Below are 26948 nucleotides of genomic sequence, written 5' to 3'. Positions count from 1 at the left end.
TGGTTTCATATCTGATATAGGGGAAGTGTAGAAATGAGATTGAAGGGGCAGCATGGTGGCACAGTGGTTAGCATTGCTGCCTCACGGCGCTGAAGTCACAGGTTCAATCCTGGTTCTGGTTCACTGTCCATGTGGAGTTTGCACATGCTCCCTGTGTCTGCGTGGGTTTCACCCCAAAAATGTGCAGGATAGCTGGATTGGCCAGACAAAATTGCCCCTTTATTGGAAAAAATGAATTGGGTACTCTAAATTAAAAAAAAAAGGAATTAGATTGAAATGTAGATCTACATCTTCAGCAATTTCATGACTAATAGTTTGTATTGGTGCTTTAGATAGTGCATCTTCTTTAAATTGTATCTCTTTGGTGAATGGTAAAGCATTAAATCAGTAAACACATCGCTGAATTTGCTGATAATGTTCTTAGAATTGGTGGACTGTTTACCCAATCCTTTGTAGATGCTATATAGCAACTGCAGTAGACCTAATTCTTCACAGGACTAATCATATAATAATAATAGTATATTGTCACAAGTAGGCTTCAATGAGGTTACTGTGAAAAGCTCCTAGTCGCCACATTCCGGCACCTGTTCAGGGAGGCCAGTACGGGAATTGAACCCGTGCTGCTGGCCTTGTTCTGCATTACATGCCAGCTCTTTAGCCCACTGTGCTAAACCAGCCCCTAATAATGAATCCAACTCCTCGGTTACAATACAGAATGGGACGGAATAAATTGTGGGCGGAATTCTCCCCCCCCCACCCCCCCACGCCGGGTGGGAGAATCGCAGGGGCGCCGCACGTGTCCCGCCACACCGCCCCGACGCCCGCACGTGATTCTCCCACCCACCCCCCCCCCAAACCGGCGGGGCGAGAATCACGGCTGGCCGCTGGGAGAATCGCCGCTCGCTGTTTACAACGGGCGAGCGGCGATTCTCCGGCCCGGATGGGCCGAGCGGCCTTCTCAATATGACGGGTTCCCGCTGGCGCCATCCACACCTGGTCGCTGCCGGCGGGAACAGCACGGGAATGCTGTGGGGGGCAGCCTGTGGGGGGGGGGGGTTTCCTGCACCGGGGGGAGCCTCAAATGGGGTCTGGCCCACGATCGGTGCCCACCGATCGGTGGGCCGGCCTTTCTGAAGGAGGCCCTCCTTTCCTCCGCCGCCCCGCAAGATCCATCCAACATCTTCTTGCGGGGTGGCCACGGGGACACGACGCCGCTTCTAGCCCCCCGGGGATGGGAGAATAGGGCGCTGGGAGCGGGCTCCGACGCCGGAGTGAAACACGGTTTTCACTCCGGCGTCGGCACTTAGACCCCCGATGGGAGAATTGCGCCATGTGTTCTTCATTACCACACTCGGGTCACAAGCACCATAACATTTAATGCTTGAATCAGTATAATCTCTCAGGTTATTTTATGATTTCTTCTAATTGGCTGGATTTTCAGAAGTTTTAAATCAGTCATGCTGATTAAATTGGCATTGGCACCAGTGTCTAACTTCAATTGGAGCACTGTACCATTCACTTTAAGTGGTAGCAGCCATTTGTCCTCATCAAAACGGCAGCAGCCAGAGCAGTGGCACCACTGCTGGCTCTGATGTTCAGAAGGGAGGGTCAAAGCGCAGAAGAGCAATAGTCATAGGGGACTCTATAGTCAGGGGCACAGATAGGCGCTTCTGTGGACGTGAAAGAGACTCCAGGATGGTATGTTGCCTCCCTGGTGCCGGGGTCCAAGATGTCTCCGAACGGGTAGAGGGCATCCTGAAGGGGGAGGGCAAACAGGCAGAGGTCGTTGTACATATTGGTACTAACGACATAGGCAGGAAGGGGCATGAGGTCCTGCAGCAGGAGTTCAGGGAGCTAGGCAGAAAGTTAAAAGACAGAACCTCTAGGGTTGTAATCTCGGGATTATTCCCTGTGCCACGTGCCAGTGAGGCTAGAAATAGGAAGATAGAGCAGCTAAACACGTGGCTAAACAGCTGGTGTAGGAGGGAGGGTTTCCGTTATCTGGACCACTGGGAGCTCTTCCGGGGCAGGTGTGACCTATATAAGAAGGACAGGTTGCATCTAAACCGGAGAGGCATAAATATCCTGGCCGCGAGGTTTGCTAGTGTCACACGGGAGGGTTTAAACTAGTAGTGCAGGGGGGTGGGCACGGGAGCAGTAGGTCAGAAGGTGAGAGCATTGAGGGAGAACTAGGGAATAGGGACAGTGGGGCTCTGAGGCAGAGCAGACAGGGAGAAGTTGCTGAACACAGCGGGTCTGGTGGCCTGAAGTGCATATGTTTTAATGCAAGAAGTATTACGGGTAAGGCAGATGAACTTAGAGCTTGGATTAGTACTTGGAACTATGATGTTGTTGCCATTACAGAGACCTGGTTGAGGGAAGGTCAGGATTGGCAGCTAAACGTTCCAGGATTTAGGGGGATGTAAAAGGGGAGGCGGAGTTGCGCTACTGGTTAGGGAGAATATCACAGCTGTACTGCAGGAGGACACCTCAGAGGGCAGTGAGGCTATATGGGTAGAGATCAGAAATAAGAAGGGTGCAGTCACAATGTTGGGGGTTTACTACAGGCCTCCCAACAGCCAGCGGGAGATAGAGGAGCAGATAGGTAGACAGATTTTTGAAAAAAGTAAAATCAACAGGATTGTGGTGATGGAAGACTTCAACTTCCCCAATATTGACTGGGAGTCACTTAGTGCCAGGGGCTTAGACGGGGCGGAGTTTGTAAGGAGCATCCAGGAGGGCTTCTTAAAACAATATGTAGACAGTCCAACTAGGGAAGGGGCGGTACTGGACCTGGTATTGGGGAATGAGCCCGGCCAGGTGGTAGATGTTTCAGTAGGGGAGCATTTCGGTAACAGTGACCACAATTCAGTAAGTTTTAAAGTACTGGTGGACAAGGATAAGAGTGGTCCTAGGATGAATGTGCTAAATTGGGGGAAGGCTAATTATAACAATATTAGGCGGGAACTGAAGAACATAGATTGGGGGCGGATGGTTGAGGGCAAATCAACATCTGACATGTGGGAGGCTTTCAAGTGTCAGTTGAAAGGAATTCAGGACTGGCATGTTCCTGTGAGGAAGAAGGATAAATACGGCAATTTTCGGGAACCTTGGATAACGAGACATATTGTAGGTCTCGTCAAAAAGAAAAAGGAGGCATTTGTCAGGGCTAAAAGACTGGGAACAGACGAAGCCTGCGTGGAATATAAGGAAAGTAGGAAGGAACTTAAGCAAGGAGTCAGGAGGGCTAGAAGGGGTCACGAAACGTCATTGGCAAATAGGGTTAAGGAAAATCCCAAGGCTTTTTACACGTACATAAAAAGCAAGAGGGTAGCCAGGGAAAGGGTTGGCCCACTGAAGGATAGGCAAGGGAATCTATGTGTGGAGCCAGAGGAAATGGGCGAGGTACTAAATGAATACTTTGCATCAGTATTCACCAAAGAGAAGAAATTGGTAGATGTTGAGTCTGGAGAAGGGTGTGTAGATAGCCTGGGTCAAATTGAGATCCAAAAAGACGAGGTGTTGGGTGTCTTAAAAAATATTAAGGTAGATAGGTCCCCAGGGCCTGATGGGATCTACCCCAGAATACTGAAGGAGGCTGGAGAGGAAATTGCTGAGGTCTTGACAGAAATCTTTGGATCCTCACTGTCTTCAGGGGATGTCCCGGAGGACTGGAGAATAGCCAATGTTGTTCCTCTGTTTAAGAGGGATTGCAAGGATAATCCAGGGAACTACAGGCCGGTGAGCCTTACTTCAGTGGTAGGGAAATTACTGGAGAGAGTTCTTCGAGACAGGATCTACTCCCATTTGGAAGCAAATGGACATATTAGTGTGAGGCAGCATGGTTTTGTGAAGGGGAGGTCGTGTCTCACTAACTTGATAGAGTTTTTCAAGGAGGTCACAAAGATGATTGATGCAGGTAGGGCAGTGGATGTTGTCTATATGGACTTCAGTAAGGCCTTTGACAAGGTCCCTCATGGTAGACTAGTACAAAAGGTGAAGTCACATGGGATCAGGGGTGAGCTGGCAAGGTGGATACAGAACTGGCTAGGTCATAGAAGGCAGAGAGTAGCAATGGAAGGATGCTTTTCTAATTGGAGGGCTGTGACCAGTGGTGTTCCACAGGGATCAGTGCTGGGACCTTTGCTGTTTGTATATATAAATGATTTGGAGGAAAATGTGACTGGTCTGATTAGTAAGTTTGCAGACGACACAAAGGTTGGTGGAATTGCAGATAGCGATGAGGACTGTCAGAGGATACAGCTGGATTTAGATTGTTTGGAGACTTGGGCGGAGAGATGGCAGATGGAATTTAATCCGGACAAATGTGAGGTAATGCATTTTGGAAGGTCTAATGAAGGTAGGGAATATACAGTGAATGGTAGAACCCTCAAGAGTATCGAAAGTCAAAGAGATCTAGGAGTACAGGTCCACAGGTCACTGAAAGGGGCAACACAGGTGGAGAAGATAGTCAAGAAGGCATACGGCATGCTTGCCTTCATTGGCCGGGGCATTGAGTATAAGAATTGGCAAGTCATGTTGCAGCTGTATAGAACCTTAGTTAGGCCACACTTGGAGTATAGTGTTCAATTCTGGTCGCCACACTACCAGAAGGATGTGGAGGCTTTAGAGAGGATGCAGAAGAGATTTACCAGAATGTTGCCTGGTATGGAGGGCATTAGCTATGAGGAGCGGTTGAATAAACTCGGTTTGTTCTTACTGGAACGAAGGAGGTTGAGGGCGACCTGATAGAGGTCTCCAAAATTATGAGGGGCATAGACAGAGTGGATAGTCAGAGGCTTTTCCCCGGGGTAGAGGGGTCAATTACTAGGGGACATAGGTTTAAGGTGAGAGGGGCAAGGTTTAGAGTAGATGTACGAGGCAAGTTTTTTACGCAGAGGGTAGTGGGTGCCTGGAACTCGCTACCGGAGGAGGTGGTGGAAGCAGGGACGATAGTGACATTTAAGGGGCATCTTGACAAATACATGAATAGGATGGGAATAGAGGGATATGGACCCAGGAAGTGTAGAAGATTGTAGTTTAGTCGGGCAGCATGGTCGGCACGGGCTTGGCGGGCCGAAGGGCCTGTTCCTGTGCTGTACATTTCTTTGTTCTTTGTTCTTTTATCAACCGCATTAATTTTAAATGGAGCAACAGTTTGCATTTTTTTAAGTGCTGAAGAATTTTTTGATGTCACCAAAAAATTCTTCTCTTTTATTACTCCAACAAACAATGATGTTTCATCAGTGGAGACTGTGCCATCCACTGTGCTGACTGATCTAGGGTTGAGCTTTGAGTAACAATTCTAAACAAAGTGATTTTTTTCCATTGCAACTGGAACAAAACTTGCCAAACGCTGTACGCTGCCTTAATTTGAGCCTTTGACTATATCTTTTACACAGAAATACTTTGTCCTGATCTTTAACTTGTTTGTTGGTGTGCGAGGAGCTGCAGGAGCATACCAGCCTTTTTTTGGAATCTTCCCGCCTTTCTGGATAAAGGGCAGCAACTGGAGTGCTTTCCTCCAAGAAGACGCCATTACTGAGAAACATTTCAGAATGAGTGCTGCTAGCTCGTGAGCCTAACAAATCTTAACTGTTTGTTCCAAGGACAGCAACCTCTCTATTCCAGCTCTTCAGTCAGTCTGAAGTCACCTGACTCTAACATTCACTTATATACTAATGAAACTCCGAGTGGTCAGTCGGTGAATTACAACGCAGACATGATATTACCCCAGTCAGGTTCCCAGGTATCTGCTGCTGTTGTCCTTCTAAATGGTAGTGGTCATGGGTTTGGAAGGTGCTGTCTAAGGAATCTTGGTGAGTTACTGCAGTGCATCTTGTAGATGGTAAACACGGCTGTCACTGATCGTCGGTGTTGAAGGGTTTGAATGTGTGTATAAGGGAGAACAGTCAAGCGGACTGCTTTGTCCTAGATGGTGTTGAGTTTCTAGAGTGTTGTTGGAGCTGCACTCACTCTGGCAAGTGGAGAGTGCTCCATTATAATCTTAAATTGTGCCTTGTAGATGGTGGACAGGTTTTGAGGAGTCAGGATGTGAGTTACCCGTCGTAGGATTCCTAGCCATTGACCTGCTCTTGCAGCCAAAGCATTTATATGACTAGTCCAGTTTAGTTTCTGGCCAATGGTAACCCCCAGGATGGTGTTTGTGGGGGGATCCAGTGATGGTAATGCCATTGAATGTCAAAGGGCGGTGGTTAGATCCTCTCTTGTAGGAGATGGTCATTGCCTGGCACTTGTGTGGCGCGAATGTAACGTGCCACTTGTCAGCCCAAGCCTGGATATTGTGCAGGTCTTGCTACAATTGGACATGCACTGCTTCATTATCTGAGGAGTCGCGAATGGGATAGGCGGAGCATCGCAGGAGGTTGGGGCCTACCAGGTCGGAGCTGTTAATGATGTGTTAACGAGTACTACTGTACATTTTGAATGCCCGCGCCGGCACAGGGTGGGGAACGCATTCATGCCGCCATCGATGCATCGGAGCAAGGTGCACCACTGCCCGCCCGGCGCTGACCTCGAGTTTTGGCTGTCACCCGGTTCTCCGCCCCATTGCGATTCCAGCATCACTGGACGGAGAATCCCACCCGGTGTCTTCAAAACTAATTGAATTTTGCATACTTCGCCTCTCGTGAATGTCTTATTTCTGAAAAGCCAGATCACCCTGCGACAGTCAAACTACTTACCCCCTGAAGATTCAGGATTGTGGATTCACGAAAAAGCATAAGTTGTATTTGTTTAAAATTTATTTATGGGATGAGGGTGTCATTGGTTAGGCCAGTATTTATTGCCCATCCCAGTTGCCCTTCAGAAGGTGGTGGTGAGCTGCCTTCTTGAACCGCTGCAGTCCCTGAGATGTAGATAAATCCAGAGTGCTGTTAGGCAGGGAGTTCCATGATTTTGCCCCAGGACAGTGAAGGAACTGCAATATATTACCACGTCAGGATGGTGAGTGACTTGGAGGGAAATCTCCAGGTGGTGGGGTTTCGAGGTATCTGCTGCTCTTGTCCTTCTCGATGGTAGCGGTTTTGGGTTCGGAAGGTGGTGTCTAAGGAACCATGGCAAGTTACTGCATTGCATCTTGTAGATGGTATAAACGGCTGCCACCATTCGTCAGTGGTGGAGGGTTTGAATGTTTGTGGAAGTGACAGCAATCAAATGGGCTGCTTTGGCCTGGGTGGTGTTGAGCAACACTCATCCAAGCAAGTGGGGTGGCACGGTAGCACAGTGGTTAGCACAATTACTTCACAGCTTCAGGGTCCCAGGTTCGATTCCTGGCTTGGATTTCTGTCTGTGCGGAGTCTGCACGTTCTCCCCGTGTCTGCTCTGGTTTCCTCTCACAGTCCAAAGATGTGCAGGTTACGTGGATTGGCCATGCTAAATTGCCCTTAGTGTCCAAAAAGGTTATGTGGGGTTACTGGGTTTTGGGGATAAGGTGGTGGTGTGGGCTTAGGTAGGGTGCTCTTTCCAAGGGCCGAATGGCCTAGTTCTGCACTGTAAATCTATGATTCCATTATACTCCTGCCTTGTGCCTTATAGATGATGGACAGGCTTTGCGGGGGTCAGGAGGTGAGTTACTCGCTGTAGGATTGAATGGCCCTGGCGGAACCCAAACTGAGCATCTGTGAGAAGGTTATTGCTGAGTAAGTGCTGCTTGATAACACTGTTGATGACTCCAAGCATCACTTTGCTGATGATGGACAGTAGGCTGATAGGATGATAATTGGCTGGGTTGGACTTGTCCTGTTTCTTGTATGCAGGATACACCTGAGCAATTTTCCACATTGTCGGGGTAGATGCCAGTGCTGTAGTTGTACTGGAACAGCTTGGCTAGGGGCGTGTGTAGCTCTGGAGCACTATTGCCAGAATATTGTCAGGGCCCATGGCCTTTGCAGAATCCAGTGCCTTCAGAGAATTCTCGATATCATGTGGAGTAAATTGTATTGTCTGAAGACCGATATCTGTGCTGCTGGGGATCTCTGGAAGAGACCGAAATGGATCATCCACTCGGCAATTCTGGCTGAAGATTGTTGCGAATGCCTCAGACTTGTCTTTTGCACATATGTGCAGGGCTCCTTCATCATTGAGGAGGGGGATATTTTGAAGATTTCTCCTCAAGCGAGTTGTTTAATTGTCCACCACGATTCATGGCTGGATGTTGCAGGACTGCAGATCTCTTTTTCGAAGCGGTCACAAAGATGATTGATGCAGGTAGGGCAGTGGATGTCGTCTATATGGACTTCAGTAAGGCCTTTGACAAGGTCCCTCATGGCAGACTGGTACAAAAGGTGAAGTCACACGGGATCAGGGGTGAGCTGGCAAGATGGATACAGAACTGGCTAGGTCATAGAAGGCAGAGAGTAGCAATGGAAGGATGCTTTTCTGATTGGAGGAGTGTGACCAGTGGTGTTCCGCAGGGATCAATGCTGGGACGTTTGCTGTTCGTAGTATATATAAATGATTTGGAGGAAAATGTAACTGGTCTGATTAGTAAGTTTGCAGACGACACAAAGGTTGGTGGAATTGCGGATTGCGATGAGGCCTGTCAGAGGATACAGCAGGATTTAGATCGTTTGGAGACTTGGGCGGAGAGATGGCAGATGGAGTTTAATCTGGACAAATGTGAGGTAATGCATATTGGAAGGTCTAATGCAGGTAGGGAATATACAGTGAATGGCAGAACCCTCAAGATTATTGAAAGTCAGAGAGATCTAGGTGTACAGGTCCACAGGTCACTGAAAGGGGAAACACAGGCGGAGAAGGTAGTCAAGAAGGCATATGGCATGCTTGTTTTCATTGGCCGGGGCATTGAGTATGAGAATTGGCAAGTCATGTTAGGCCACACTTGGAGGATAGTGTTCAGTTCTGGTCGCCACACTACCAGAAGGATGTGGAGGCTTTAGAGAGGGTGCAGAAGAGATTTTCCAGGATGTTGCCTGGTATGGAGGGCATTAGCTATGAGGAAGGGTTGAATAAACTCGGTTTGTTCTCACTGGAACGAAGGAGGTTAGGGGCGACCTGATAGAGGTCTACAAAATTATGAGGGGCATAGACAGAGTGGATAGTCAGAGGCTTTTCCCCAGGGTAGAGGGGTCAATTACTAGGGGGCATAGGTTTAAGGTGTGAGGGGCAAGGTTTAGAGGAAATGTACGAGGCAAGTTTTGTTACGCAGAGGGTAGTGGGTGCCTGGAACTCGCTGCCAGAGGAGATGGTGGAAGCAGGGACGATAGTGACATTTAAGGGGCATCTTGACAAATACTTGAATAGGATACTTGAATAGGAATAGAGGGATACGGACCCAGGAAGTGTCGAATATTTTAGTTTAGACGGGCAGCATGGTCGGCACAGGCTTGGAGGGCAGAAGGGCCTGTTCCTGTGCTGTACTTTTCTTTGTTCTTAGACCTTAGATCTGATGCGTTGGTTGTGGAATTGCTGAGCTCTGTCTATTATTTGCTCCTTATGCTGTTTGGCTTATAAGTAGTCTTGTGTTGTAGCTTCATCAGGTTGATACCTCATTTTTCAGTATGCCTGGTGTCGCAGCTGGAATGTACTCCTGCACTCTTCATTGAACCAGGGTTAACCCCCTGGCTTGGTGGTAATGGTAGAGTGGGGGATATACAACTCAGGCATGCCCAGGCATGCTGTGGGTCGTCTGGAGTCACATGTAGACCAGGTAAGGATGGTAGCGGATGGTGGCAGATTCCGTTAGTGAACAAGATGGTTTTTTGTGGCAATGCATAGTCATCATCAGACTTTTAATTCTGGATATTTTATTGAGTTTAAATTCCATTACCTGCCACACTGGGATTTGAACCCGGGTCCCCAGATCATTATTCTGGATCTCTGAATTACTAGTCCTGCGTCAATACCATTAAGCCATCGGCTCCCCATTCTTATCGTAGCCTGATACTGTACCCCTTTTTTCCCTTATATCCCTCTTTTATCATATGAGTGCAAAAGTGGTGATGTGTGTGAAATAAACCAACTCTTTTATTTTATCATGTTTCGAGTTTGCTGTGTGAGTTATTTATAGAGAATTGAATACTTCAAATTGAAGGGTTGTGGAAAATATGCTTATAGTGATGAAAGTCGAATTTTGTTTCTCGACGAGTAGTGAGAGGAGAAACCAGGGTTATATAAATTAATCCCTCACTTGTCAGGAACAACATGAATAGGAAACAATTGTGATAAACGTCCTAAGTTTTCCTTTGGGATTTGGTTTGTATGGCACTTACCACATGCCAGATAATAGAAAAAGGGAAAATACTCACCAAACATGCTTCTTTGTGGAGTCATCACTTGACTTTTCTTTCTGAACACTGACTCTGGACTAACTCTATATGTTGGAAGGGGTTTGTTTTTCTTGTCCCACTCTTTCTGATTGGAGTCTCACATTCCCCCTTGCTGCTTTCTAATAATATAATAATCTTTATTGTCACAAGTAGGCTTACATTAATACTGCAATAAAGTTACTGTGAAAAGCCCCTAGTCACCACATTCCAACACCTGTTCGGGTACACAGAGGGAGATTTCAGAATGTCCAAATTACCTAACATAATTACCTAAATTATGTTCTGCTCTGCGGGTAAAGTCTCACATGCTCCCTCGCTGCTTTACGCCCCACTCGCTCGTTGAAGTTTTGTGCTGTTCCTTGCTGCTAATGCGTCTCTCTCTGGACTTATCTTAAGTTGGCCAAAGGCTGAGCTGGCACATTGGAAATGATGACGAATTTTGACGTCTATGTATTCTTTCACTGAGAACAATCTCCCAAAATACGGAAAATTATCCACGTTTGCCTGAATCTTGACGTTGTTCTTTTTGACCAGGGGAGATGTTTTTCCATGGAACCAGATTGGAAGAGGACTTTAGTTTTCAGGGTGTTTACTTTACATGGAAGGCCAATTTTTCCATATGCTTCAAAGAAGGAGTGGACATGGAGAGGATCACAGCTACCATGTCATTGTCGAGTAGACAGAGAATATCTGAGGGCAGCCAGATATTAGGAAAATACTCTATAAGCCTTCACAGTTGACAGACTCAAAGGTTTTCATGAGGTCGAAATCTGCACAGAGAACTGGCGGGTGCAACAGATGCAAAGACAGCCCTGGCCATTTACCTCAGAGAAATTTGGAGAGGTCCAGTGATAGTTAGCCTTGGGTTATCAGAAAAGCAATAGATACTTCAGATGCTGAATCAAGTGTGTGAAGATCTATTGCAATTTCTAGAGGCAACGCTGCATGCTGGTCTGAGGCTGAAGCAGCCCTACACAGAAGCAGGTGACCCCAAATGTGCTGGGTTGCAGAGGACGCAGGCCAAGTCATTAAGTGCACCAGAGCACGAAAGACAGCAGCCTGCCTTGACATCAACTCTAGGCATGGGAGAACTGACAGTTAAAGATTTTAACATCACATGGGCTATAACTTATGTTTTTATATTTATCTGTTAATAGTGATCAGATGTGAAATAAAATAGATGATATACTTTAATAATTTCCTATTTTGCCTCCCTATAGAAGCCATGAAAATGGCACTTTTAGTGGAAGCCAAAGGTTGGGTAATGTTACTTTGTAGATTCTTGAATGAACAGTACAAGGCAAAAATGTCAAGTATAACAGTATTTGTCAGTGAACAAGTGAAAAATTTGGCACGCCCTATTCAAGATTTGGATGACGTTAGATTTGCGATGGAGTCTTTAGCAGAAATACGAAGATATGAGATACAGATGGATATGACTTTGGCACCCATTGAGGTATGTTCCCTTTTCTTTTAGAGCAGATCTTTTACATACTTGTTCAAGTCTTTTCTTTCTCCAACAGTCCTCAGGCTTTTAGAACCCAAACTTGAGCTAATTTCAATAATGCTCCTTAATTTATTTTATCTCTTCTCCTACCTTGGTGGTGTCCTTCTTATGTACATTGGCTTGAAAAGATATTTTTCAATATGGTTTTTTAAAATAAATTTAGAGTACCCAATTCATTTTTTCCAATTAAGGGGCAATTTTAGTGCAGCCAATTCACCTACCCTGCACATCTTTGGGTTGTGGGGGCAAAACCCATGGAAACACGAGGAGAATGTGTAAACTCCACACGGACAGTGACCCAGAGCCAGGATTGAACCTGGGACCTCGGCGTCGTAGGGCAGCAGTGCTAACCACTGTGTAACCTGCCGTTTTTCAATATGGTAATACATTCCCCCAGAGAGAATATGGGCAAAGTTTACTGCACCAATTCCATGCTGTGGTTATTTTGATGTCAGACAGTTGGTGCATCTGCCTTTCTTTTCAATATTTGCATATAGGGTTCCTATCACACAATGATACAGAGGGAGTCAATTTGGTCCATTATACTTGTGTTGCTTATTTGTAAAGCCATCTAATTGTTCACATTTGTGTTACTTTTGCTTATCACCAGTGAATTATTTACCTTTCAAGTGGTTCTCCTGGATGCCAGAGCTCCAGGAGAACCAGGTGGCAGATGTGAGTACAGTGGCCATCACTAAGGAGAAGGTTCCAGAGAAACTGAAAGGTCTGAAGGTGGATAAGTCACCTGGACCGGATGGACTACACCCCAGGGTCCTAAAAGAGATAGCTGAGGAAATTATGGAAGCATTGGTGGAGATCTTTCAGGAATCACTGGAGGCAGGAATGGTCACAGAGGACTGGAAAGTGGCTAATGTAACACAGCTGTTTAAGAAGGGAGGGAGGCAGAAGACGGGAAATTATAGGCCGGTTAGCCTGACTTCGATCATTGGTAACATTTGAGAGTCTGTTACTAAAGATCAGATCGCAAAGTACTTGGAAGTGCATGGTAAAATAGGACTGAGTCAGCACGGCTTTGTCAAAGGGAGGTCAGGTCTGACAAATCTGTTAGAGTTCTTTGAGGAGGTAACAAGGAGGTTAGACAAAGGAGAACCAGTGGACGTGATTTATTTAGATTTCTAGAAGACCTTTGACAAGGTGCTGCATAGGAGACTGTTAAATAAGTTAAGAGCCTATGGTAAGATCCTGACATGGATAGAGGATTGGCTGACTGGCAGAAGGCAGAGAGTGGGGATAAAGGGGTCTTTTTCAGGATGGCAGCCAGTGACTAATGGTGTGCCTCAGGGGTCTGTGCTGGGACCACAACTTTTCACAAAATACATTAATGAAGGGAAGCACGGCGGCGCAGTGGGTTAGCCCTGCTGCCTCACAGCGCCGAGGTCCCGGCTCTGGGTCACTGTCCGTGTGGAGTTTGCACATTCTCCCTGTGTTTGCGTGGGTTTCACCCCCACAACCAAAAGATGTGCAGGCTAGGTGGATTGGTCACACTAATTTGCCCCTTAATTGGAAAAAATTAATTGGGTACTCTAAATTTATTTTTTAAAATACATAGAACATAGAAAATACAGCACAGAACAGGCCCTTCGGCCCACGATGTTGTGCCGAACCTTTGTCCTAGATTAATCATAGATTATCATTGAATTTACAGTGCAGAAGGAGGCCATTCGGCCCTTTGAGTCTGCACCGGCTCTTGGAAAGAGAACCCTACCCAAACCCAACACCTCCACCCAACACCAAGGGCAATTTTGGACACTAAGGGCAATTTATCATGGCCAATCCACCTAACCTGCACATCTTTGGACTGTGGGAGGAAACCGGAGCACCCGGAGGAAACCCACGCAGACACGGGGAGGATGTGCAGACTCCGCATAGACAGTGACCCAAGCCGGAATCGAACCTGGGACCCTGGAGCTGTGAAGCAATTGTGCTATCCACAATGTTACCGTGCTGCCCTTAAGAACAAAAAAATCTACACTATATCATTTTACCGTAATCCATGTACCTATCCAATAGCTGCTTGAAGGTCCCTAATGTTTCCGACTCAACTACTTCCACAGGCAGTGCATTCCATGACCCCACTACTCTCTGGGTAAAGAACCTACCTCTGATATCCCTCTTATATCTTCCACCTTTCACCTTAAATTTATGTCCCCTTGTAATGGTTTGTTCCACCCGGGGAAAAAGTCTCTGACTGTCTACTCTATCTATTCCCCTGATCATCTTATAAACCTCTACCAAGTCGCCCCTCATCCTCCTCCGTTCTAATGAGAAAAGGCCTAGCACCCTCAACCTTTCCTCGTAAGACCTACTCTCCATACCAGGCAACATCCTGGTAAATCTTCTTTGCACCTTTTCCAAAGCTTCCACATCCTTCCTAAAATGAGGTGACCAGACCTGTACACAGTACTCCAAATGTGGCCTTACCAAAGTTTTGTACAGCTGCATCATCACCTCACGGCTCTTAAATTCAATCCCTCTGTTAATGAACGCGAGCACACCATAGGCCTTCTTCACAGCTCCATCCACTTGAGTGGCAACTTTCAAAGTTGTATGAACATAGACCCCAAGATCTCTCTGCTCCTCCACATTGCCAAGAACTCTACCGCTAACCCTGTATTCCACATTCATATTTGTCCTTCCAAAATGGACAACCTCACACTTTTCAGGGTTAAACTCCATCTGCCACTTCTCAGCCCAGCTCTGCATCCTATCTATGTCTCTTTGCAGCCGTCAACAGCTCTCCTTACTATCCACAACTCCACCAATCTTCATATCGTCTGCAAATTTACTGACCCACCCTTCAACTCCCTCATCCAAGTCATTAATGAAAATCACAAACAGCAGAGGACCCAGAACTGATCCCTGCGGTACGCCACTGGTAACTGGGATCCAGGCTGAATATTTGCCATCCACCACCACTCTCTGACTTCTATCGGTTAGCCAGTTCGTTATCCAACTGGCCAAATTTCCCACTATCACATGCCTCCTTACTTTCTGCAGAAGCCTACCATGGGGAACCTTATCAAATGCCTTACTAAAATCCATGTACACTACATCCACTGCTTTACCTTCATCCACATGCTTGGTCACCTCCTCAAAGAATTCAATAAGACTTGTAAGGCAAGACCTACCCCTCACAAATCCGTGCTGACTATCCCTAATCAAGCAGTGTCTTTCCAGATGCTCAGAAATCCTATCCTTCAGTACCCTTTCCATTACTTTGCCAACCACCGAAGTAAGACTAACTGGCCTGTAATTCCCAGGGTTATCCCTAGACCCTTTTTTGAACAGGGGCATGACATTCGCCACTCTCCAATCCCCTGGTACCACCCCTGTTGACAGTGAGGACGAAAAAATCATTGCCAACGGCTCTGCAATTTCATCTCTTGCTTCCCATAGAATCCTTGGATATATCCCGTCAGGCCCGGGGGACTTGTCTATCCTCAAGTTTTTCAAAATGTCCAACACATCTTCCTTCCTAACAAGTATTTCCTCGAGCTTACCAATCTGTTTCACACTGTCCTCTCCAACAATATCACCCCTCTCATTTGTAAATACAGAAGAAAAGTACTCGTTCAAGACCTCTCCTATCTCTTCAGACTCAATACACAACCTCCCGCTACTGTCCTTGATCGGACCTACCCTCATTCTAGTCATTCTCATATTTCTCACAAATGTGTAAAAGGCCTTGGCGTTTTCCTTGATCCTACCCGCCAAAGATTGTTCATGCCTTCTCTTAGCTCTCCTAATCCCTTTCTTCAGTTCCCTCCTGGCTATCTTGTATCCCTCCAATGCCCTGTCTGAACCTTGTTTCCTCAGCCTTACATAAGGCTCCTTTTTCCTCTTAATAAGACATTCAACCTCTCTTGTCAACCATGGTTCCCTCACTCGACCATCTCTTCCCTGCCTGACAGGGACATACATATCAAGTTCCACATTTCACTTGTGTCCTTCCCTGACAGCCTATGTTCCCAACTTATGCACTTCAATTCTTGTCTAACAACATCGTATTTACCCTTCCCTCAATTGTAAACCTTGCCCTGTTGCACGCACCTATCCCTCTCCATTACTAAAGTGAAAGTCACAGAATTGTGGTCACTATCTCCAAAATGCTCCCCCACTAACAAATCTATCACTTTCCCTGGTTCATTACCAAGTACTAAATCCAATATTGCCCCTCCTATGGTCGGACAATCTACATACTGTGTTAGAAAAGCTTCCTGGACACACTGCACAAACACCACCCCATCCAAACTATTTGATCTAAAGAGTTTCCACTCAATATTTGGGAAGTTAAAGTCACCCATGACTACTACCCTGTGACTTCTGCACCTTTCCAAAATACATTAATGATCTGGAAGAAGGAACTGAAGGCACTGTTGCTAAGTTTGCAGATGATACAAATATCTGTAGAGGGACAGGTAGTATTGAGGAAGCAAGGGGGCTGCTGAAGGATTTGGTCAAGCTAGGAGAGTGGGCAATGAAATGGCAAATGAAATACAATGTGGAAAAGTGTGAGGTTTGCACTTTGGAAAGAGGAATTTAGGCATAGACGCTTTTCTAAATGGGGAAATACTTAGGAAATCAGAAACACAAAGGGACTTTGAAGTAAAACAAATTCACCACTATTCTTAGAATTCCCCCGATACCAACTCAGGGTCAATAAGACATTCTAAATGGTGAACAGGGATTCTCACTACCTGACTCCTACGCAGACTTAGGTGGGTGCTATTCAGGTCAATCTATATTTTCAAGTTATCTTCCGGTATAACTCATATCTTCATAGGAGATTTCAGCTACTTACCACTTAGTAGCATCGATCCTGGGTCCCGCGTTGCTAAGTAAGTAAAGTAGACTTTGTAATACCCACTATTTCAGGTTAACACTTTTAAGTTATTTTATTATTATATTTTTTTTTTAAAAGATAAGGGGCGTCATTCTCCGCCGGGGGGAGTCTCCGTTTTGCCGGCGCCCGGGGGTTTCCCGATGGCGTGGGGCTGCCCCACAATGGGAAACCCCATTGATCGGCCGGTGTTACGGAGACTCCCGCCGGCCGGTCGGGGCAGAAATGTGGCGGGGCGGGTAGGAGAATTTCGCCCCAGATCACTGTCTTTGCAGAAAAGTAAAGGATCTTGTTCCTGGATTCTCCTGGTTGGTTGAAACTTTTCTTTAACTTTTGGTTTTCTCCTGATGGATTCACTGTTCTGCTCGGCTTCTGTGTTCAATCCCTCCCATGACCGAGGGCAGCTATGAGAGCTGAATCTGCTGGCTGTCCCCGATTTACGGTTTATATTCTCCTTCTAGCAGTTATTAAGTTGATATGACATTATAGTAAAGTAACTTTATTTTACTCTTGATTGTTCAAGGTACCTTTAATCTGAATTATTTCTGACACGACTATGCATTCATGTTGAGCATGACTTTAGCTCATTGAACTCTGATTACATTTTTTCCCTTGTGATGTTCAAAAGTGCTTTGATCCTCGAGGGGTGTTACATCTGGTTCCTGTCACTTCTAAAGTTGCTTTATTACCAAATAGTGCCCTTAGCTTGTCAGAACTCTGACTCCGATTTGGGGTTAACGTGTGTTCTCATGGACACATTGTCTCCAGCTTCCCATATTCAACTGGTGCCAGCAGGATTTCACACCTAAACATTTGTCACCCAATTCAACTGAAGATCCTAGCAATTCTTTTTTCGCTGCTTACTAAAATAAATAACTTCAAAGAAGGTGCAAAATATTGTTATTTTCCATGTAACTAAAAGTTCAAACTGCTTTGACTTGAAAGACAGGCATCAATTTTACAGCTTGGGCAGTCACAAGCTGTTTTCTTAACGCCTGTTTGATAAAGGCTATCTGCATTTCAAAACCTTCTTTTGCAGCTGCTGTTAACCCTTCGTGGGACTTTTCCCTACATTTTCTCATGTATCCTCAGGTCAGGTTTCCCCAGACTTCCATGTTTCAAATGACATGTTCCCATTTTTACTTTACACCTTGGGTGTTCTTGTTCACGATTCTCTTAAGGTTAACGTGCAAGTTCAATCGCCAGTTAAGAAGGCAAATGCAATTAGCATTCATGTCAAGAGGGTGAGAATACAAGACCAGGGATGTACTTCTGAGGCTGCATAAGTCTCTGGTCAGACCCCATTTGCAGTATTGTGAGCAGTTTTGGGCGCTGTATCTAAGGAAGGACGTGCTGGCCTTGGAAAGGGTCCAGAGCAGGTTCACAGGAATGATCCCTGGAATGAAGAGCTTGTTGTATGAGGAATGTTTGAGGACTCTGAGTCTGTACTCATAAATAAAAGCAAATTACAGCAGATGCTGGACTCTGAAACGAAAGAGAAAATGCTGGAAAATCTCAGAAGGCCTGGCAGCATCTGTAGGGTGAGAAAAGAGCTAACGTTTCAAGTTTGATGATTCTTTGTCAGTTTTGGCAAAGAGTCATCGGACTTGAAACGTTAGCTCTTTTCTCTCCCTACAGATGCTGCCAGACCTGCTGAGATTTTCCAGCATTTTTTCTCTGGGTCTGTACTCGTTGGAGTTTAGAAGGATGAGGGGGGATCTTATTGAAACTTACAGGATACTGCGAGGCCTGGATAGAGTGGACGTGGAGAGGATGTTTCCACTTGTAGGAAAAACTAGAACCAGAGGACACAATCTCAGACTAAAGGGATGATCCTTTAAAACAGAGATGAGAAGGAATTTCTTCAGCCAGGGGGTGGTGAATCTGTGGAACTCTTTGCCGCAGAAGGCTGTGGAGGCCAAATCACTGAGTGTCTTTAAGACAGAGATAGATATGTTCTTAATTAATAAGGGGATCAGGGGTTATGGGGAGAAGGCAGGAGAATGGGGATGAGAAAATATCAGCCATGATTGAATGGCGGAGCTGACTCAATGGGCCGAGTGGCCTAATTCTGCTCCTATGTCTTATGGTCCAAGTGCTTAAACAATTATTTATTGGAAGTTACTATTCTCCCATCTTTTTCTTTGGGATTCTTTTGGAATCGCGATACATGCCCAACATTTGGAAACGTTGACATCTTTGGCATACACCTTGAACATAGAAAGAAAATTGTTATCATTTAACTCCTAGTGAGCCTTTATGGGTTGGGCATGGTCTTTTAAGCTGAAAGGACAACCAAAAATCAAAATGGCGGAAACGTTTTACAGAAATTAACTTTAACCATAATGATCTCTTTTAATATGTGAGGCATGGATCCAGAATTTCTTTCCTTGGACCTTCACAGCCGCTTGGGTTGTGAGCAGCAGCAGATAGGGTCCGTCCCACTTGGACCCCAACGGTTCCTTCTGCAATGACTCTGCGTAGACGGGGGCTGGTTTATCACAGTGGGCTAAAACAGTTGGCTTGTAATGCAGAACAATGCCAGCAGCGCAGGTTCAATTCCCATACCAGCCTCCCCGAACAGGCACCGGGATGTGGCGACTAGGGGCTTTTCACAGTAACTTCTTTGAAGCCTACTTGTGACAATAAGCAATTATTATTATTATTATTATTAAACTTCAACTCCTGCCTTCAGGAGGGTCACCCCACACTGCTGATACCTGTAAGGAAGCAGAACTGACGGCGTTTGTTAGATTCTGACAATATTTAAGGAATGCATCACTCAATCAAATGACAATCAGCTTTTTGTCAGTCAATAGTCCCTGGCAAGGACATGGGCCTGCCAGTAATTACTTCAAATGGACTCTGGCCCGTGGTTTTGTTTGGTGTTGCTCTGGTACTGCACAGGATGAGTGGTAAGGCTTGAGGCCATGGCATTCCTTCATGGTGAGACTTTGTTAATCTCTCTTTCAGGGTCCGGTTTATGCGTTCCACTTGTCCTGAGGACTGTGGGTGGTAACGGCAATGTAGTTCCCACTGGATATTCAATAGCTTCGAAACTTATTTGCAAACACCGCCTGTAAGTGGGTTCCATTGTCTGAGTCTGTACTGGTTGGTACTCCCCATCTGGGAAAATAGTCTTTGCATAGAACTTTAGCGGTGTGGCTAGCTGTAGCTCTTCTGACCAGGAAGACCTCTATTACCACTATTACCAGGATGTCAGTGTATTCCTGACATGGCGGAAGTGTAATGTAATTGACCTGTATATGCTGGAATAGTTCTGCAGGGGCAGGAGCTATTAACTGAGACATTGATGTTATAGGTGCTGAATTGTTCTTCTGACAGGTGACGCAACAGTGCCACCGCCTGCGCACGTTTCTTGAATCCTCGATCGCACCAGCTTTTCTGGAATTGAGCCAACATCTGTTGATGGGCCAGGTGCCCCCATGAGTGGATCTGTTGGGCCAAATAGTGCACCAGTGACTGTGGTGCAACTGGTCTTTGCATAGAACCTTAACTGTGTGGCTAGCTGTAGCTCTTCTGGGCGGTGCGGTGGCGCAGTGGTTATCACTGCTGCCTCACAGCTCCAGGGTCCCAGGTTCAATTCCGGCTGGATTATGGGGATAGGGTGGAGGCGTGGGTAGGGTGCTCTTTCCAAAGGCTGGTGCAGACCCGATGGACCGAATGGCAGCCTCCTGCACTGTAAATTGTATGATTCTATGATCCTACGGTCTATTTGTCTCTGCTTGTCTCCAAATGTCATCTTCACAGAATTTGATACCTGCTTCCATCCATGTCCTTTTTTATTCTCGTGAACACTCACTTTGCATTTTATGTAGGTCTTGTAGCAGGCTGCGCACTTGCAGTCTGCAGATTTGTTTTGATCTGTCTGGTGAATTGCATTGTGAGGCAGCTTCTTTCACTGCCTGGTCTGCAAGGCGTTCCCTTGTGCTTCTGCGGTCTCTTTAGTGTGGGCCTTATATTTCAGAATGGCCACTTTTAGCAATTTTAAAGCTTCTGGTAGATCCCGTACCCCGTTCCCATTTTGAATAGGTGTTCCTGTGGTGGTGAGGAATCCTCTTTTCTTCCATAATTGGCCAAAGTCATGAACTACTCCAAAACCATACCTTGAGTCTGTATAGATGTTAGCTGTTTGGTCTTTTGCCACACGACATGCTTCAGATAGTGCCCTTAACTCAGCTTGTTGGCCTAATGTCTCTGAGGAAAAACTTCCCTTTGCCATGATGGTGTGCAGGCTTGTGACTGTCCATCCTGCTTTCCGAATGCCATTTCCAACAAAAGAGGAATGGTCTGTAACAAAACTAAGTGTGGGTTTTGTAATGGATCTTCTTCTATCAGGCGCGCCTCCTCCATTTCCTCTGTTATTTCAACACAGTCATGTTCTTCTCCTCACTCCACCACAACCTCCCCTACCCCCCACCCCACTTCTCTAGGAGCAGCAATGATGGGTTTACTGGGCTTGCCTGTTGGAAATGGAGATTAGGGGCTTCCAAAGCTGTTGTCCATCTGGCTGAGGTGACTTGTGTGACTCTATTCATTGAAAGTAGCACATGAACTGTATGAAGGCATTTAATGGTTAGCTTCTGGTCTAGGACAATACTTGCAGTAACCGCTACAGCCTTACATGTGGCCTCCACGACTCTCAGGCAACTTCCCCATCCGAGGGCTACTGTGTCCAATTTTCCTGAATAGTACCCAATTGGTCTATGTTGATCCCCATGTTCCTGGGCTAGGATTGCTGTCATGTAGCCTTCTCTCTCATGGACAAACAGGTAAATGGTTTCCCATTATTTTGAATTCCCAGAGCTGGTGCTGAGCACAAGGCCTGTTTCTGATTCACAAAGGCTTCTTTCTGTTCTGTTGTAAAGTCAACCTCCTCTTTTGATTTCCCATTTCCCTTTAAAAGGTAATTCAATGTGTGTATGAATCAATCCAATTTCTGTTAAAGGTACACAAACCCAAAAAAGATCTCAGTTCTTGGACAGTGCTGGGCTCTTTGGAAGCCCGAATTGTCTCTGTTCTATCTTGGGTAAGTTCCCAAGTGATTGAAATCTTCTGACCTAATTGGACAACCTCATGTTGGGCAATTTGTGCTATGTCCTCTCTGGCTGAGATGGTCCAGAAGAACACGGAAATCTTTCACATGATCCTATTCTTTAATGGTGGCTAACTGAATGTCATCTGGAATCTTTGGATCCTCGCTGTCTTCGGGGGATGTCCCGGAGGACTGGAGAATAGCCAATGTTGTTCCTCTGTTTAAGAAGGGTAGCAAGGATAATCCCGGGAACTACAGGCCTTACTTCAGTGGTAGGGAAATTATTGGAAAGAATTCTTTGAGACAGGATCTACTCCCATTTGGAAGCAAATGGACGTATTAGTGAGAGGCAGCACGGTTTTGTGAAGGGGAGGTCGTGTCTCACTAACTTGATAGAGTTTTTCGAGGAGGTCACTAAGATGATTGATGCAGGTAGGGCAGTGGATGTTGTCTATATGGACTTCAGTAAGGCCTTTGACAAGGTCCCTCATGGTAGACTAGTACAAAAGGTGAAGTCACACGGGATCAGGGGTGAGCTGGCAAGGTGGATACAGAACTGGCTAGGCCATAGAAGGCAGAGAGTAGCAATGGAAGGATGCTTCTCTAATTGGAGGGCTGTGACCAGTGGTGTTCCACAGGGATCAGTGCTGGGGCCTTTGCTCTTTGTAGTAGATATAAATGATTTGGAGGAACATGTAACTGGTCTGATTAGTAAGTTTGCAGACGACACAAAGGTTGGTGGAATTGCGGATAGCGATGAGGACTGTCGGAGGATACAGCAGGATTTAGATTCTTTGGAGACTTGGGCGGAGAGATGGCAGATGGAGTTTAATCCGGACAAATGTGAGGTAATGCATTTTGGAAGGTCTAATGCAGGTAGGGAATATACGGTGAATGGTAGAACCCTCAAGAGTATTGAAAGTCAAAGAGATCTAGGAGTACAGGTCCACAGGTCACTGAAAGGGGCAACACAGGTGGAGAAGGTAGTCAAGAAGGCATACGGCATGCTTGCCTTCATTGGCCGGGGCATTGAGTATAAGAATTGGCAAGTCATGTTGCAGCTGTATAGAACCTTAGTTAGGCCACACTTGGAGTATAGTGTTCAATTCTGGTCGCCACACTACCAGAAGGATGTGGAGGCTTTAGAGAGGGTGCAGAAGAGATTTACCAGAATGTTGCCTGGTATGGAGGGCATTAGCTATGAGGAGCGGTTGAATAAACTTGGTTTGTTCTCACTGGAACGAAGGAGGATGAGGGGAGACCTGATAGAGGTATACAAAATTATGAGGGGCATAGACAGAGTGGATAGTCAGAGGCTTTTCCCCAGGGTAGAGGGGTCAATTACTAGGGGGCATAGGTTTAAGGTGAGAGGGGCAAGGTTTAGAGTAGATGTACGAGGCAAATGTTTTACGCAGAGGGTAGTGGGTGCCTGGAACTCGCTACCGGAGGAGGTGGTGGAAGCAGCGACGATAGTGACATTTAAGGAGCATCTTGACAAATACATGAATAGGATGGGAATAGAGGGATACGGACCCAGGAAGTGTAGAAGATTGTAGTTTAGTCGGGCAGCATGGTCGGCACGGGCTTGGAGGGCCGAAGGGCCTGTTCCTGTGCTGTACATTTCTTTGTTCTTTGTTCTTTGTACTTGATAATGGAAGAGGGCAACTCAGGCAGTTCCCATAAATGGTTTTGTCCGGCCATGTGAAACACAGTAGGGATGTTATGAAAACCCTGTGGTAGTTTTGTTTAGGTGCACTGTTGCTGTTCAATGGAGAAGGCAAACCATGGATGCACCTCCTGTGCCAGTGGTACCGACCAAAAGCCATTGCCCATGTCTCTAACTGAAAACCACTCAAGAACAAAGAAGAACAAAGAAAATTACAGCACAGGAACAGGCCCCACGGCCCTCCCAGCCTGCGCCGATCCAGATCCTTTATCTAAACCTGTCACCTATTTTCCAAGGATCTACTTCCCTCTGTTCCCCGTCCGTTCATGTATCTGTCTAGATGCATCTTAAATGATGCTATTTTGCCCACCTCTACCACCTCCGCTGGCAAAGCGTTCCAGGCACCCACCACCCTCTGCGTAAAAACCTTTCCACGTACATCTCCCTTAAACTTTCCCCCTCTCACCTTGAAATCGTCACCCCTTGTAATTGACACCCCCACTCTTGGAAAAAGCTTGTTGCTATCCACCCTGTCCATACCTCTCATAATTTTGTAGACCTCAATCAGGTCCCCCCTCAACCTCCGTCTTTCCAACGAAAACAATCCTAATCTACTCAACCTTTCTTCATAGCTAGCACCCACCTTACCAGGCAACATCCTGGTGAACCTCCTCTGCACCCTCTCTAAAGCATCCACCTCCTTCTGGTAATGTGGCGACCAGAACTGCACGCAGTATTCCAAATGTGGCCTAACCAAAGTCCTATACAACTGTAACATGACCTGCTGACTCTTGTACTCAATACCCCATCCGATGAAGGCAAGCATGCTGTCTGCCTTCTTGACCACTCTATCGACCTGCGTTGCCACCTTCAGGGTACAATGGACCTGAACTCTCTGGACATCAATTTTCCTTAGGACTCTTCCATTGACCGTATAGTCTGCTCTTGAATTAGATCTTCCAAAATGCATCACCTCGCATTTGCCTGGATTGAACTCCATCTGCCAATTCTCTGCCCAACTCTCCAATCTATTTATACTTTGCTGCATTCTCTGACAGTCCTCCTCGCTATCTGCAACTCCACCAATCTTAGTATCATCTGCAAACTTGCTAATCAGGCCACCTATACCTTCGTCCAGATCATTTATGTATATCACAAACAACAGTGGTCCGAGCACTGATCCCTGTGGAACACCACTAGTCACCTTTCTCCATTTTGAGACACTCCCTTCCACCACTACTCTCTGTCTCCTGTTGCCCAGCCAGTTCTTTATCCATCTAGCTAGTACACCCTGAACCCCATACGACTTCACTTTTTCCATCAACCTGCCATGGGAAACTTTATCAAACGCCTCACTGAAGTCCATGTATATGACATCTACAGCCCTTCCCTCATCAATTAACTTTGTCACTTCCTCAAAGAATTCTATTAGGTTTGTAAGACATGACCTTCCCTGCACAAAACCATGCTGCCTAACACAGATAAGTCTATTTTCTTCCAAATGTGAATAGATCCTATCCCTCAGTATCTTCTCCAACAGTTTGCCTACCACTGACGTCAAGCTCACAGGTCTATAATTCCCTGGATTATCCCTGCTACCCTTCTTAAACAAAGGGACAACATTAGCCATTCTCCAGTTCTCCGGGACCTCACCCGTGCTCAAGGATGCTTCAAAGATATCTGTTAAGGCCCCAGCTATTTCTTCCCTCGCTTCCCTCAGTAACCTGGGATAGATCCCATCCAGACCTGGGGACTTGTCCACCTTAATGCCTTTTAGAATACCCAAAACGTCCCCCTTCTTTATGCCGTCTTGACCTAGAGTATTTAAACATCCATCCTTAGCCTCAACATCCGTCATGTCCCTCTCCTTGGTGAATACCGATGCAAAGTACTCATTAAGAATTTCACCCATTTCCTCTGACTCCACGCATAAATTCCCTCTTTTGTCTTTGAGTGGGCCAATCCTTTCTCTAGTTACCCTTCAGCAGTTTTAAGTCACCTAGATCTTATGTATGCTTCCTTTTTCATCTTAGCTAGTCTCACAATTCCACCGTCATCCATGGTTCCCTAATCTTGCCACTTCTATCCCTCATTTTCACAGGCACATGTCTGTCCTGCACTCTAATCAACCTTTCCTTAAAAGTCTCCCACATTTCAAATGTGGATTTACCCTTAAAGAGCTGCTCCCAATCCACATTCCCTAGCTCCTGCCGAATTTTGTTATACTTGGCCTTTCCCCAATTTAGCACTCTTTCTTTAGGACCACTCTCGTCTTTTTCCATGAGTATTCTAAAACTTACGGAATTGTGATCACTATTCCCAAAGTAATCACCGACTGAAACTTCAACCACCTGGTCGAGATCATTCCCCAAGTTCTGGTGTTCGGTCATTAAAAATTGTGGAAAGGTTAGCCACCAAAGGGGCTTCTGATCAATACACAGGTTCACCTTCCCGTAGTCAATGGTCAGGCGCCATGTGCCATTTGTTTTCTTCACAGGCCAAACTGGGCTATTCGATGAGTTGTCTGTTTTAATCAATACACCCCATTCCTCTAATTGCTTTACTATAGGTAGTATTCCCTCAATGGAGGACGGGTTGACGGGATATTGTTTGGTACATGGTGGAGCAATTCCAGTGAATGATGCTGGCTCCATGTGCAGTAGGCCGCAATCATTCTTACCTTTGACCCAAATTGGATGTTCGTCGAGCTGATCCTTCCTGAAGGCTGTAATTGACCATGTTACTTTTTCATTCTCAATGTTTAGAGAAGAATTTAATTGGGCTAGAATATCCAGACCCAGAATGGCTTGGTCCACTGGGCCTATCCAGACTGGAGAAATCAATTCATGTAGACCAAATTCTATGAGCATGGGCTGAGTTCTTTTGATAATCAGTGTATCGCCCCTGTACCATGGGCTACAGTTTTTTTGTGATCCAAAGGAATCAATTTTGCATACACTAGAAAAAAACATGTTAACTCTGCTCCTGTATCAAAAAGACAGTCTACCTCTTTACCGCCCACCCTCAATAATATGTACAATCCATACCTCCTGTTGTTATCAAGGTGTGAAGATAGGCTGGGAGGAACAGGGGGACTGAGGGTGGGTTTTTCTAATTTTTTGACAACTCCATCAGTGCAGCCTGGCGCTGGGGTGACAATGTCATGACAATTTCCTGAATGCATCCATTATACCAGTCTCCTCATCAGGCCTGCAGACAGACTCCCCGGATGGTGACAGTGGGTGGGGTAGAGGCATATATATCTCTCCATACGGCTCTCGGTAATACATTTCTCTGGGCGGTGACAATGGGCAGGGCCTGTAGGCTCCTGTACAGAAACAGTGGGAGGGGCCCATACGCTTCTCGATGCGGCTCTCTGTACATAGATTATGTCCTTGGTGCCCCTGAGGTTTCACCCAGCGTGACCTGGTCTAATGCCCGTCTTTTCCATAATTGTGGCATTTTCCACGTATTGGTTTCGGCTCCCGTAGGGCATTTGAATTAGGTAGAGCATTAGTTGTTGACTGCAATGATAAATCTTTCGGCTG

At 46.0% G+C, this 26948-nt stretch overlaps 1 protein-coding gene across 1 annotated transcript in view; it reads left to right on the top strand.

Annotated features, from left to right (window-relative positions):
• LOC140411190 (dynein axonemal heavy chain 8-like) overlaps positions 1 to 26948 on the top strand; it is a 2783184-nt gene that overhangs the window by 775939 nt on the left and 1980297 nt on the right. Inside the window, exon 29 of the mRNA XM_072500280.1 lies at positions 11531 to 11766. Within this exon, the coding sequence (XP_072356381.1) occupies positions 11531 to 11766 (236 nt within the window). The remainder of the gene's footprint in view (positions 1 to 11530; positions 11767 to 26948) is intronic.

Source organism: Scyliorhinus torazame, chromosome 4, assembly GCF_047496885.1.
Source record: "Scyliorhinus torazame isolate Kashiwa2021f chromosome 4, sScyTor2.1, whole genome shotgun sequence".
Classification (NCBI taxonomy): Eukaryota; Metazoa; Chordata; class Chondrichthyes; order Carcharhiniformes; family Scyliorhinidae; genus Scyliorhinus; species Scyliorhinus torazame.
This window is presented reverse-complemented; position numbering and strand designations above follow the sequence as displayed.